This window comes from Lonchura striata, chromosome 37 (genome assembly GCF_050655825.1).
Source record: "Lonchura striata isolate lonStrDom1 chromosome 37, ASM5065582v1, whole genome shotgun sequence".
NCBI classification, from domain to species: domain Eukaryota; kingdom Metazoa; phylum Chordata; class Aves; order Passeriformes; family Estrildidae; genus Lonchura; species Lonchura striata.
The window spans coordinates 14,782,579-14,795,147 of NC_140739.1; the positions used below are offsets into that span (position 1 = coordinate 14,782,579).

A 12,569-nucleotide genomic window follows, 5' to 3' on the forward strand; every position below is an offset into this window, starting at 1 on the left:
GGAATGAAAATGGCAGAAAATGGTAAGAAATGGCATTAAATGGCAGAAAATGGCATTGAAATGGCATTAAAGGGAATGAAAATGGCATGAAAATGGCAGGAAATGGCATTAAAATGGCATTGAAATGGCATTGAAATGGCATTAAAGGGAATGAAAATGGCAGAAAATGGTAAGAAATGGCGTTAAAACGGCAGAAAATGGCATTAAAGGGCGTTAAAATGGCATTAAAGTGGCTGAAAATGGTAAGAAGTGGCAGAAAATGGCATTAAAGTGGCAGAAAATGGCATTAAAATGGCATTAAAGTGGAAAAAATGGCATTAAAATGGTAAAAAATGTCAAAAAATGGCATTAAAGTGGCAGAAAATGGCATTAAAATGGTAAAAAACGGCATTAAATGGTATGAAAATGGCATGAAAATGGCAGAAAATGGTAAGAAATGGCGTTAAAACGGCAGAAAATGGCATTAAAGGGCGTTAAAATGGCATGAAAATGGCATTAAAGTGGCAGAAAATGGTAAGAAATGGCATTAAAATGGCAGAAAATGGCGTTAAAATGGCATTAAAGTGTCAGAAAATGGCATTAAAATGGTAAAAAACGGCATTAAATGGCATGAAAATGGCGTGAAAATGGCATAAAATGGCAGGAAATGGCATTGAAATGGCATTAAAGGGAATGAAAATGGCAGAAAATGGTAAGAAATGGCATTAAATGGTATTAAAATGGCATGAAAATGGCAGAAAATGGCATTAAATGGCAGAAAATGGCATTGAAATGGCATTAAAGGGAATGAAAATGGCAGAAAATGGTAAGAAATGGCGTTAAAACGGCAGAAAATGGCATTAAAATGGCATTAAAGGGAATGAAAATGGCATTAAAATGGCAGTAAATGGCATTAAAATGGTAAAAAATGGCATTAAATGGTATTAAAACGGCAGGAAATGGCATGAAAATAGCAGAAATTGGCATGAAAATGGCAGTAAAATGGTAAGAAATGGCATTAAATTGGCAGAAAATGGCATTAAAATGGTAAAAAATGGCATTAAAGGGAATGAAAATGGCATTAAAGGGAATGAAAATGGCATTAAAATGGTAAGAAATGGAATTAAGTGGTATTAAAATGGCATTAAATGGCATTAGAATGGTAAAAAATGGCATTAAATGGTATTAAAGTGGCAGAAAATGGCATTAAATGGCGTTAAAATGGTAAGAAATGGCATTAAAATGGCAGAAAATGGCATTAAATGGCGTTAAAATGGCATTAAAGTGGCAGAAAATGGCATTAAAATGGTAAAAAATGGCAGAAATTGGCGTAAAAATGGCATTAAAATGGTAAAAATGGCATTAAAGTGGTAGAAAATGGCATTAAAAGGGCATTAAAATGGCAGAAATTGGCATTAAAATGGCATTAAATGGCATTCAAATGGCATAAAATGGCATTTAAATGGTCAAAAACGGCATAAAATGGCACTAAAATGGCACTAAAATGGCAGAAATTTGCATTAAAATGGCATAAAATGGCATAAAATGGCATGAAATGGCATGAAATGGTATTAAATGGCATTAAAATGGCAGAAATTTGCATTAAAATGGCATAAATTGGCATTAAATACATTAAAATACCATAAAATGTCATAAAATGGCATTAAAATGACAAAAAATGACACTAAAATGGCAGAAAACGGCAGAAAATGGCATTAAAATGGCAGCAAATTAGGATAATTTTGGGGTCCCCAGATAATTTTTGGGGTCCCCAGGATAATTTTGGGGTCTCCAGGATAATTTTAGGGTCCCTAGGATAATTTTGGGGTGCTGGGGAAGTTTTTGGGGTCCCCAGGATAATTTCAGGGTCCCCAGGATAATTTCAGGGTCCCCAGATAATTTTTGGGGTCCCCAGGATGATTTCGGGGTCCCCAGGATAATTTCGGGGTCCCCAGGATAATTTCGGTGTCCCCAGGATAATTTTTGGGGTCCCCAGGATAATTTTGGGGTCCCCAGGATAATTTTTGGGGTCCCCAGGATAATTTGGGCTCCCTGAGGATAATTTCGGTGTCCCCAGGATAATTTTGGGGTGCCAGGATAATTTCCAGGTCCCCAGGGATGATTTTGGGGTCCCCAGGGATAATTTTTGGGGTCTCCAGGATAATTTCGGGGTCCCCAGGGATAATTTCGGTGTCCCCAGGATAATTTTGGGGTGCCAGGATAATTTCGGGGTCCCCAGGATAATTTCCAGGTCCCCAGAATATTTTGGTTTCCCTGGGAATGTTTTGGGCTCCCTGAGGATAATTTCAGGGTCCCCAGGATGATTTTAGGGTGCCAGGATGATTTTGGGGTCCCCAGGATAATTTTGGGGTCCCCAGGATAATTTCGGGGTCTCCAGGATAATTTCGGGGTCCCCAGGATAATTTGGGCTCCCTGAGGATAATTTTAGGGTGCCAGGATAATTTTGGGGTGCCCAGGATATTTTTGGGGTCTCCAGGATAATTTCGGGGTCCCCAGGGATGATTTTGGGTTCCCTGAGGATAATTTTGGGGTCCCGGGGAAGTTTTTGGGGTGCCGAGGATGATTTGGGGGTCCCCAGGATATTTTGGTTTCCCTGAGGATAATTTGGGCTCCCTGAGGATAATTTCGGGGTCCCCAGGGATGATTTTGGGGTCCCTGAGGATAATTTTGGGGTCCCGGGGAAGTTTTTGGGGTCCCAAGGATAATTTCGGTGTCCCCCGGATAATTCTGGGGTCCCCAGGATAATTTTGGGGTCCCCAGGATAATTTGGGCTCCCTGAGGATAATTTTGGGGTCCCCAGGGATGATTTTGGGGTCCCCAGGATAATTTTGGTTTCCCTGGGAATGTTTTGGGCTCCCTGAGGATAATTTTGGGCTCCCTGAGGATAATTTCGGGGTCCCCAGGATAATTTGGAGTCCCTGAGGATAATTTTAGGGTGCCAGGATGATTTTGGGGTGCCCAGGTATAATTTTGGGGTGCCAGGAGGATTTTGGGGTGCCAGGATGATTTCAGGGTCCCCAGGGATAATTTCGGTGTCCCGAGGATGATTTTGGGGTCCCCAGTGATAATTTTGGGGTCCCCGGATGATTTTGGGTTGCCCAGGATGATTTTGGGGTCCCCAGTGATAATTTTGGGGTCCCCGGATGATTTTGGGTTGCCCAGGAGGATTTTGGGGTGCCAGGAGGATTTTGGGGTCCCCAGGGAGGATTTTGGGGTGCTCACAAAGCCGTTGCCCATGATCCTGTAGAGGCCCTTGAGCGACTCCAGGTCTTTGTTGGTGAAGTGGAACTGGACCATGCGGGAATTGCGGAACAGGGGCCCCAGCGTGGTCTGGCAGGGGGAAAAATGGGCTCAAAAATCCCAAAAATCCCCAAAAAAACCAACTCTTAAATTCGTAAATCAGAAAATATCATCAACGACACGAAATGTCACAAAAAAACCCAAAAATCCCACGAAAAAACCATCAAAATCCCAACAAAACCCTAAAAATCCCATAAAAAAACCAAAAATCCCAGGAAAAACCACCACAAAATTCCACGCAAAAACCCCAAAATTCCACAAAAAAACCCCAAATTCCCCAAAAATCCCACAAAAAAAACCCCAAATTCCATAAATAAAAAACCCCAAAATCCCCCAAAAAAACCCCCAAAGTCCCAGGAAAAACCACCCCAAATTTCACAAAAAAAACCCCAAAATCCCACAAAAAAACCCCAAAATCCCACCAAAAAAACCCAAATTCCACACAAAACCCCAAAATGCCACCAAAAAAATCCCTAAAATTCCACAAAAACTCCCATTAAAAAACCCCCAAAATCCCCAAAAAAACAACTCATAAAACTCATAAATCAGAAAATATCATAAACAACCTAAAATGTCACAAAAAAACCCAAAAATCCCACAAAAAAAACATCAAAATCCCAACAAAACCCTAAAAATCCCATAAAAAAACCAAAAATCCCAGGAAAAACCACCACAAAATCCCACAGAAAACCCCAAATTACACAAAAGAAACCCAAAATCCCACAAAAACCCCAAAATGCCACCAAAAAAATCCCAAAATCCCAGGAAAAACCACCCCAAATCCCAAAAAAACCCCCAAAAATCCCACAAAAACCACCCCAAATTCCACGCAAAAACCCCAAAATTCCACAAAAAAACCCCAAATTCCCCAAAAATCCCACAAAAAAAACCCCAAATTCCATAAATAAAAAACCCCAAAATCCCCCCAAAAAAACCCCAAATTTCACAAAAAAATCCCAAAAATCCCACAAAAAAACCCCAAAATCCCACCAAAAAAAACCCAAATTCCACACAAAACCCCAAAATGCCACCAAAAAATATCCCTAAAATTCCACAGAAACTCCCATAAAAAAACCCCCAAAAATCCCCCAAAAAACAACTCATAAAACTCATAAATCAGAAAATATCATAAACAACCTAAAATGTTACAAAAAAACCAAAAATCTCACGAAAAACCCCAAAATCCCAGGAAAAACCACCCCAAATTCCACCAAAAAAAACCCCAAAATTCCTCAAAAAACACCAAAATCCCACCCAAAAAAAATTCCCAAATCCCACAAAAATTCCCAAATCCCACAAAAATTCCCAAATCCCACAAAAAACCCCCAAAATCCCACAAAAAAACCCTAAATCCCACCCCAAAAAAACCCAAAATTCCACTAAAAACCCAAAATTCCACTAAAAAAACCCCAAAATTCCACAAAAAAAAAAAACCAAAATCCCACAAAAAACCACCAAAATCCCACAAAAAACCCAAAATCCCACCCCAAAAAAATCCCAAATTCCACAAAAAAAACCCCAAATTCCACCAAAAACCCCAAATTCCACAAAAAAACCCCAAAATCCCACAAAAAAAAAAACAAAATCCCACAAAAAACCACCAAAATCCCACCCCAAAAAATTCCCAAATTCCACAAAAAAAACCCAAATTCCACCAAAAACCCCAAATTCCACCAAAAAAACCCCAAAATCCCACAAAAAACCCCAAAATCCCACCCAAAAAAAAATCCCAAATCCCACAAAAAACCCCAAAATCCCACTAAAAAAAACCCCCAAAATCCCACTAAAAAAACCAAAATCCCACCCCAAAAAATCCCAAATCCCACAAAAAAACCCAAAATTCCACCAAAAAAAACCCCCAAATTCCACAAAAAAACCACCAAAATCCCACAAAAAAACCCAAAATCCCACCCCAAAAAATTCCCAAATCCCACAAAAAAACCCAAAATTCCACTTAAAAAACCCCCAAATTCCACAAAAAAAAAACCCCAAAATCCCACAAAAAAACCACCAAAATCCCACCCCAAAAAATCCCAAATTCCACCAAAAACCCCAATATTCCACTAAAAAAACCCCAAAATTCCACAAAAAACCACCAAAATCCCACAAAAAAACCCAAAATCCCACCCCAAAAAATCCCCAAATTCCACAAAAAAACCCAAATTCCACAAAAAACCCCAAAATTCCACAAAAAAACCCCCCCAAAATCCCACAAAAAAAAACCCCAAAATCCCACCCAAAAAATCCCAAATTCCACAAAAAAATCCCAAATTCCACCAAAACCCCAAAATTCCACCAAAAAACCCCAAAATTCCACAAAAAAACCCCAAAATCCCACCAGGAGCTGCTGCGGGATGAGCTGCATGATCAACTTCTGTGGCCACTGGTCCGTTTTGCTGGGAAAAAGGGAAAAAAAGGGAAAAATGGGAAAAAATTTAATAAGGGAAAGAAAAGGAATAAAAGGGGAAAAAATGGGGGGAAAATGGGAAAAAAAGGAAAAAAAAAGGGGGGGAAAAAGGGGGAAAAAAAGGGGAAAAAGGAGAAAAAAAAGGGGAAAAAAGGGGGAAAAAGGGAAAAAAAAAGGAAAAAAATTAAAAAGGTAAAGAAAAGGAAAAAAAGGGGGGGAAATGGGGAAAAAAGGAGAAAAGGAAAATGGGAAAAAAGTTAAAAAGGGAAAGAAAAGGAATAAAAGGGGGAAAAGGGGAAAAAATGGGGAAAAAATTTAAAAAGGGAAAGAAAAGAAATAAAAGGGGAAAAAATGGGGAAAAAAGGGAAAAAAAGCAGAAAAAAAGGGGGAAAAAGGGGAAAAATTTAATAAGAGAGAGAAAAGGAATAAAAGGGGAAAAAAAGGGGAAAAAATGGGGAAAAAAGGGAAAAAAAGCAGAAAAAATGGGGGGGAAAAGGGGAAAAATTTAATAAGGGAGAGAAAAGGAATAAAAGGGGAAAAAAAGGGGAAAAAATGGGGAAAAAAAGGAAAAAAAAGCAGAAAAAAAAGGGGGAAAAATTTAATAAGGGAGAGAAAAGGAATAAAAGGGGAAAAATGGGGAAAAAAGGGAAAAAAAGCAGAAAAAAAGGGGGAAAAATTTAATAAGGGAGAGAAAAGGAATAAAAGGGGAAAAAATGTGGAAAAAAGGGAAAAAAAGCAGAAAAAAGGGGGAAAAAGGGGAAAAATTTAATAAGGGAGAGAAAAGGAATAAAAGGGGAAAAAAGAGGAAAAAATGGGGAAAAAAAGGGAAAAAAAGCAGAAAAAAAAGGGGGAAAAATTTAATAAGGGAGAGAAAAGGAATAAAAGGGGAAAAAAGAGGAAAAAATGGGAAAAATGGGGAAAAATTCAATAAGAGAAAGAAAAGGAATAAAACGGGGAAAACAGGGGAATAAAAGAGGGAAAAATGGAAAAAAAGGGGGGAAATGCCCCAAATTTGCCCAAAATCCCCCAAATTCAGCCCAAAATCCCCTCCCACTCCACACCAGTGAATTTTTATCACCCCAAAAATGTCCCTAAAACCCCCCAAAATGACCCCAAAACCCCCCCAATTTTTCCCAAACTCCCCCAAATTTACCCCAAACACCCCCGTGACCCCCTCAGGACCCCAAAATTTCCCAAATTTGCCCAAAATCCTCCAAATTTACCCCAAATTTACCCCCAAAATCCCCTCCCACTCCACACCAGTGAATTTTTACCCCATTTTCCCCACCCCAAAATGTCCCTAAAACCCCCCAAAAAATGATCCCAAAACCCCCCAAATTTACCCCAAACACCCCCGTGACCCCCTCAGGATCCCCAAAAAACCCCAAATTTGCCCAAAATCCCCCAAATTCAGCCCAAAATCCCCCCCCACTCCACACCAGTGAATTTTTATCACCCCAAAAATGTCTTTAAAACCCCCCAAAAATGACCCCAAAACCCCCCAATTTTTCCCAAACTCCCCCAAATTTACCCCAAACACCCTCGGGACCCCCTCAGGACCCCAAAATTCCCCAAATTTGCCCAAAATCCCCGGAATTCTCCCCAAACTCACAGGTTGTCCCCGGCGCTGACGTAGACCTGGCAGGGCAGGGAGCGCGTCAGCTTCGTGCTCGAGTCCACCAGGGCGGGCTTGGGCTTCTGAGGGGAGATTTGGGGAAAAAAGGTGAAATTTGGGGGAAAAAGTTGAAATTTGGGGAAATTTGGGGGGAAAAAGGGGAAATTTGGGGAAATTTGGGGCTTCTGAGGGGAAATTTGGGGGAAAAAGGTGAAATTTGGGGAAATTTGGGGGGAAAAAGGGGAAATTTGGGGAAATTTGGGGGAAAAAGGGGTAATTTGCGGAAATTTGGGGGGGAAAGGGGAAATTTGGGGCTTCTGAGGGGAAATTTGGGGAAAAAGGTGAAATTTGGGGCTTCTGAGGGGAAATTTGGGGGAAAAAGGTGAAATTTGGGGGGAAAAGGGGAAATTTGGGGGAAAAAGGTGAAATTTGGGGGTCAGACAGGAAATTTGTTGGTCAGAGGAGAAATTGGGGGGGTCAGAGGGGAAATTTGGGGGGTCAGAGATCCCAAAATCCCCCCTAAACACCCCAAAATCCCCCCAAATTTCCCCAAATCCCCCCAAAACTCCCCAACAATGCCCCCAAATCCCCCAAGACCCCCCAAAATCCCCCAAAAATCCCTCCAATTTCCCAAAATCCCCCCAAATCCCCCCAAAATCCCCCCTTAAAGTCCCCAAAACCCCTCAAAACTTTCCAAATCCCCCCAAATTCCCCCCAAACCCCCCTAAAATCCCCTCAAAATCCCCCCCAAAATTCCCCCAAGTCCCCCCCAACCCCCCTCCAAAATCCCCCCAAATTTCCCAAAATCCCCCTAAAATCCCCCAAAATCCCCACAAACTCCCCCAAATCCCCCCAAACCCCCCAAATTTCCCAAAATCCCCCCAAAATCCCCCCAAAATCCCCCCAAATCCCCCAAATTTCCCAAAATCCCCCGAATTCCCCCCAAAATCCACCTCCTGCCACTCCAGGACGCCGCTCCAGGCCAGGACTTTGTTCCCCACCGGCTGCGGGGCCCCGGCCAAGGGGGGAGCACCCAGGGGTGCCCCCGAATTTTGGGGGGGTCCCGAGCTGGGGGGACCCCCGCTGGGCTGGGGGGGGGAAGAGGAAAAATGGGGAAAAATCAGAGAAACGCCCCAAAAAAATCCCCGTCCTCCCGCGCCTGAAAATGCCACATTTCAGCCCAAAAAATGCAATTTTAACCCGCCAAAATGAAGATTTTTACACCCAAAAAAGTGACATTTAAGCCCCCCCAAAAATGAAATTTAAGGCCCAAAAAATGAAAATATAACCCCGCCAAAATTAAGATTTTTACCCCCCCAAAATTAATATTTAACCCCCCAAAAATGCCATTTAACCACACCAAAATTAAGATTTTTGCCCCCAAAATTAAGATTTTACCCACCAAAATTAAATTAAGCCCCCAAAATTAACATTTAACGCCCCAAATTTCCATTTAATCCCCAAAATTCACATTTAACCCCCCAAAAATGCCATTTACCCCCCAAAAATACCATTTCCCCCTCCAAAATTCCCATTTCCCCCCCAAAATTCCCATTTTACCCCCAAAATTCCCATTTCCCATCCCAAAAGTGCCATTAAACCCCCAAAATTCCCATTTCACCCCCCAAATTCCCATTTTCCCCCCCAAATTCCCCATTTTCCCCCCAAAATCCCCATTTAACCCCCCAAAATTAACGTTTAACCCCCAAAAAATGAAATTAAACCCCCCAAAATCCCCATTTTCCCCAAAATCCCCATTTGCCCCCAAAATTCCCATTTAACCCCCAAAAAATGAAATTAAATCCCCCAGAATCCCCATTTCCCCCCCAAAATTCCCCTTTAACCCCCCCAAAATTCACATTTAACCATACCAAAAAATGCCATTTTTCCCCCCAAAATTCCCATTTTCCCCAAAATCCCCATTTTCCCCCCAAAATCCCCATTTTTCCCCCCAAAATCCCCATTTTCCCCCCAAATCCCCATTTCCCCCCCCAAAATCCCCATTTCCCCCCCAAAAAATGAAATTAAACCCCCCAAAATCCCCATTTCCCCCCCAAATTCCCATTTTTCCCCCCAAAATCCCCATTTTTCCCCCCAAAATCCCCATTTTCCCCCCCAAAATCCCCATTTTCCCCCCCAAATCCCCATTTCCCCCCCAAAATCCCCATTTAACCCCCAAAAAATGAAATTAAACCCCCCAAAATCCCCATTTTCCCCCCAAAATCCCCATTTTTCCCCCCAAAATCCCCATTTTTCCCCCCAAAATCCCCATTTCCCCCCCAAAATCCCCATTTTTCCCCCCAAAATCCCCATTTTTCCCCCAAAATCCCCATTTTCCCCCCAAAATCCCCATTTTTCCCCCCAAAATCCCCATTTTTCCCCCCAAAATCCCCATTTCCCCCCCAAAATCCCCATTTTTCCCCCCAAAATCCCCATTTTTCCCCCCAAAATCCCCATTTTTCCCCCAAAATCCCCATTTTCCCCCCAAAATCCCCATTTTTCCCCCCAAAATCCCCATTTTCCCCCCAAAATCCCCATTTTCCCCCCCAAATTCCCATTTTTCTCCCCAAAATCCCCATTTAACCCCCCCAAAAAATGAAATTAAATCCCCCAGAATCCCCATTTACCCCCCAAAATTCCCCTTTAACCCCCCCAAAATTCCCCTTTAACCCCCAAAAAATGCCATTTTTCCCCCCAAAATCCCCATTTTTCCCCCAAAATCCCCATTTCCCCCCAAAATCCCCACTTCCCTCTCACCGCTCCGGGCGCCGCCGGGTTCTGGGGGGCTCCGGGGGGCGGCGGCAGCAGCGGCGGATTTTGGGGGGTCCCGGGGGGGGCGGGGGGCGGCAGCTTGGGGGGCAGGGGGGGGAGGGGCGGGGCCTGCCCGAAGGGGGGGGGCTGCAGGGGGGGCAGGGCCGGGACTGCCACACAAAATTTGGGGGGGGGGGGGGGGGTCAGGGGGGTGTTGACCCCCCCCCCAAAAATTATTTTAACCCCCCAAAATTATTTTAAGCCCCCCGAAATTATTTTGATGCACCCCAAGTTGTTTTAAGCCCCCCTAAAATATTTTAAATCCACCCTAAAATATTTTAAGCCCCCCCCCCCCAAAATGGTTGTGGTATCTCCCGAAATTATTTGGACACCCCAAAATTATTTTGAACCCCCCCCAAAATTATTTTAATTTAATTTAACCCCCCCATAATTAACCTCAAATCACCCCCCAATTAACTCCCCACCCTAACTAACACTCATAATTAACCCCTTAATTAACCCCCCAATTAACTCCCCACCTTAATTAACCCCGCATTACCCCTCCTGCAATACCACCAGCAACCACCAGATGGCAGCGCCCCCTCCCCGACCTTCCCAGCGCCCCCAAAATATCCCCTCAAAAAATCCACAAAAATCCCCCAAAAATCTCCAAAAATCCCCCCAAAATCCCCCCAAAAATCCCTCAAAAAATCCCTCAAAAAATCCCCAAAAAATCCCCCAAAAATCCCAAAAAAATCCCCAAAAATCCCCAAAACCCCCCCAAACACCCCAAAAAATCCCCCAAAATTCCCCGCACCCCCCCCAATTTTTGGGGTCCCGATTTTTTGGGGGGGGTCCCCAAAACTCACAGCGCCCCGCGAGGCTCTTCTGGTTCTTGGCGGCCTCCACGGCCGAAAAATCCCCCAAGAAATCCCAAAAAAATCCCCAAAAATCCCCCCAAAATCCTGCCAAAAACCCCCAAAAAATCCGGAAAAATCCTCCAAAAATCCCAAAGAAATCCCTCCAAAAATACCCAAAAAATCCCCAAAATCCCCAAAAGATCCCCCCAAAAATCCCCCCAAAAATCCCCAAAAAATCCCCAGAAACCCCCCAAAATCCCCCCTAAAATCCCCAAAAATCCCCCCAAAATCCCGCCAAAAATCCCCCCCAAAACCCCCAAAAAATCCCCAAGAAATCCCTAAAAAATCCCCAAAAAATCCCTAAAAACCCCCCAAAATCCCCCCAAAAATCCCCAAAAAATCCTCAAGAAATCCCAAAAAATCCCCCAAAAATCCCCAAGAAACCCCATTAAAAATCCCCCAAAAATCCCCCAAAAATCCCCCAAAAATCCCAAAAAAATCCCCCAAAATCCCCCCAAAACCCCCCCAAAACCCCCCAAAAAATCCCCCCAAAATTCCCCGCACCCCCCCCAATTTTTGGGGTCCCGATTTTTTGGGGGGGGGTCCCCAAAACTCACAGCGCCCCGCGAGGCTCTTCTGGTTCTTGGCGGCCTCCACGGCCGAAAAATCCCCCAAGAAATCCCAAAAAATCCCCAAAAATCCCCAAAAAATCCCAAAAAAATCCCCCAAAAATCCCTCCAAAAACCCCCAAAAAATCCTGAAAAATCCCCCAAAAATTCCAAAAAAATCCCCAAAAATCCCCCCAAAATCCCCAAAAATCCCGCCAAAAACTCCCAAAAAAATCCTGAAAAATCCCCCAAAAATCCCAAAAAAATCCCCAAAAATCCCGCCAAAATCCCCAAAAATCCCCCCAAAAATCCCCAGAAAATCCCAAAAAAATCCCCCAAAAATCCAAAAAAAATCCCCAAAAATCCCCCCAAAATCCCGCCAAAAACCCCCAAAAAATCCTGAAAAATCCAAAAAAAATTCCCAAAAATCCCCCCAAAATCTCCAAAAAACCCCCCAAAATCGCCCCAAAAATCCCCAAAAATCCCTCAAAAAATCCCCAAAAAATCCCCAAAAAATCCCCAAAATCCCCCAAAATCCCGCCAAAAACCCCCAAAAAATCCTGAAAAATCCCAAAAAAATTCCCAAAAATCCCCCAAAAATCTCAAAAAATCCCCAAAAAATCCCCAAAAAATCCCCCCAAAAACGCCCAAAACCCCCCCAAAAAATCCCCAAAAAACCTCCAAAATCCCCAAAAATCCCCCCAAAATCCCCAAAAAATCCCCAAGAAATCCCTAAAAAATCCCCAAAAAATGCTGAAAAATCCTCCAAAAATCCCCCAAAATCCCCCCAAAACCCCCCAAAAAATCCCCCAAAATTCCCCGCACCCCCCCAATTTTTGGGGTCCCGATTTTTTGGGGGGGGTCCCCAAAACTCACAGCGCCCCGCGAGGCTCTTCTGGTTCTTGGCGGCCTCCACGGCCGAAAAATCCCCCAAGAAATCCCAAAAAAATCCCCAAAAATCCCCCCAAAATCCCCCAAAAATCCCTCCAAAAACCCCCAAAAAATCCTGAAAAATCCCCCAAAAATCC

General features: G+C 43.3%; 1 protein-coding gene across 3 annotated transcripts in view; it reads right to left on the minus strand.

Annotated features, from left to right (window-relative positions):
• Window positions 1-12,569, minus strand: part of MED25 (mediator complex subunit 25) — a 45,698-nt gene that overhangs the window by 15,158 nt on the left and 17,971 nt on the right. For all 3 annotated transcript variants that reach the window (XM_085565801.1, XM_085565802.1, XM_085565803.1), the window contains 5 exons: window positions 10,080-10,243; window positions 8,276-8,410; window positions 7,320-7,405; window positions 5,639-5,696; window positions 3,223-3,330 (listed from right to left, as the gene is read on the minus strand). In XM_085565801.1, coding sequence (XP_085421927.1) covers window positions 3,223-3,330; window positions 5,639-5,696; window positions 7,320-7,405; window positions 8,276-8,410; window positions 10,080-10,243 — 551 coding nt within the window. The remainder of the gene's footprint in view (window positions 1-3,222; window positions 3,331-5,638; window positions 5,697-7,319; window positions 7,406-8,275; window positions 8,411-10,079; window positions 10,244-12,569) is intronic.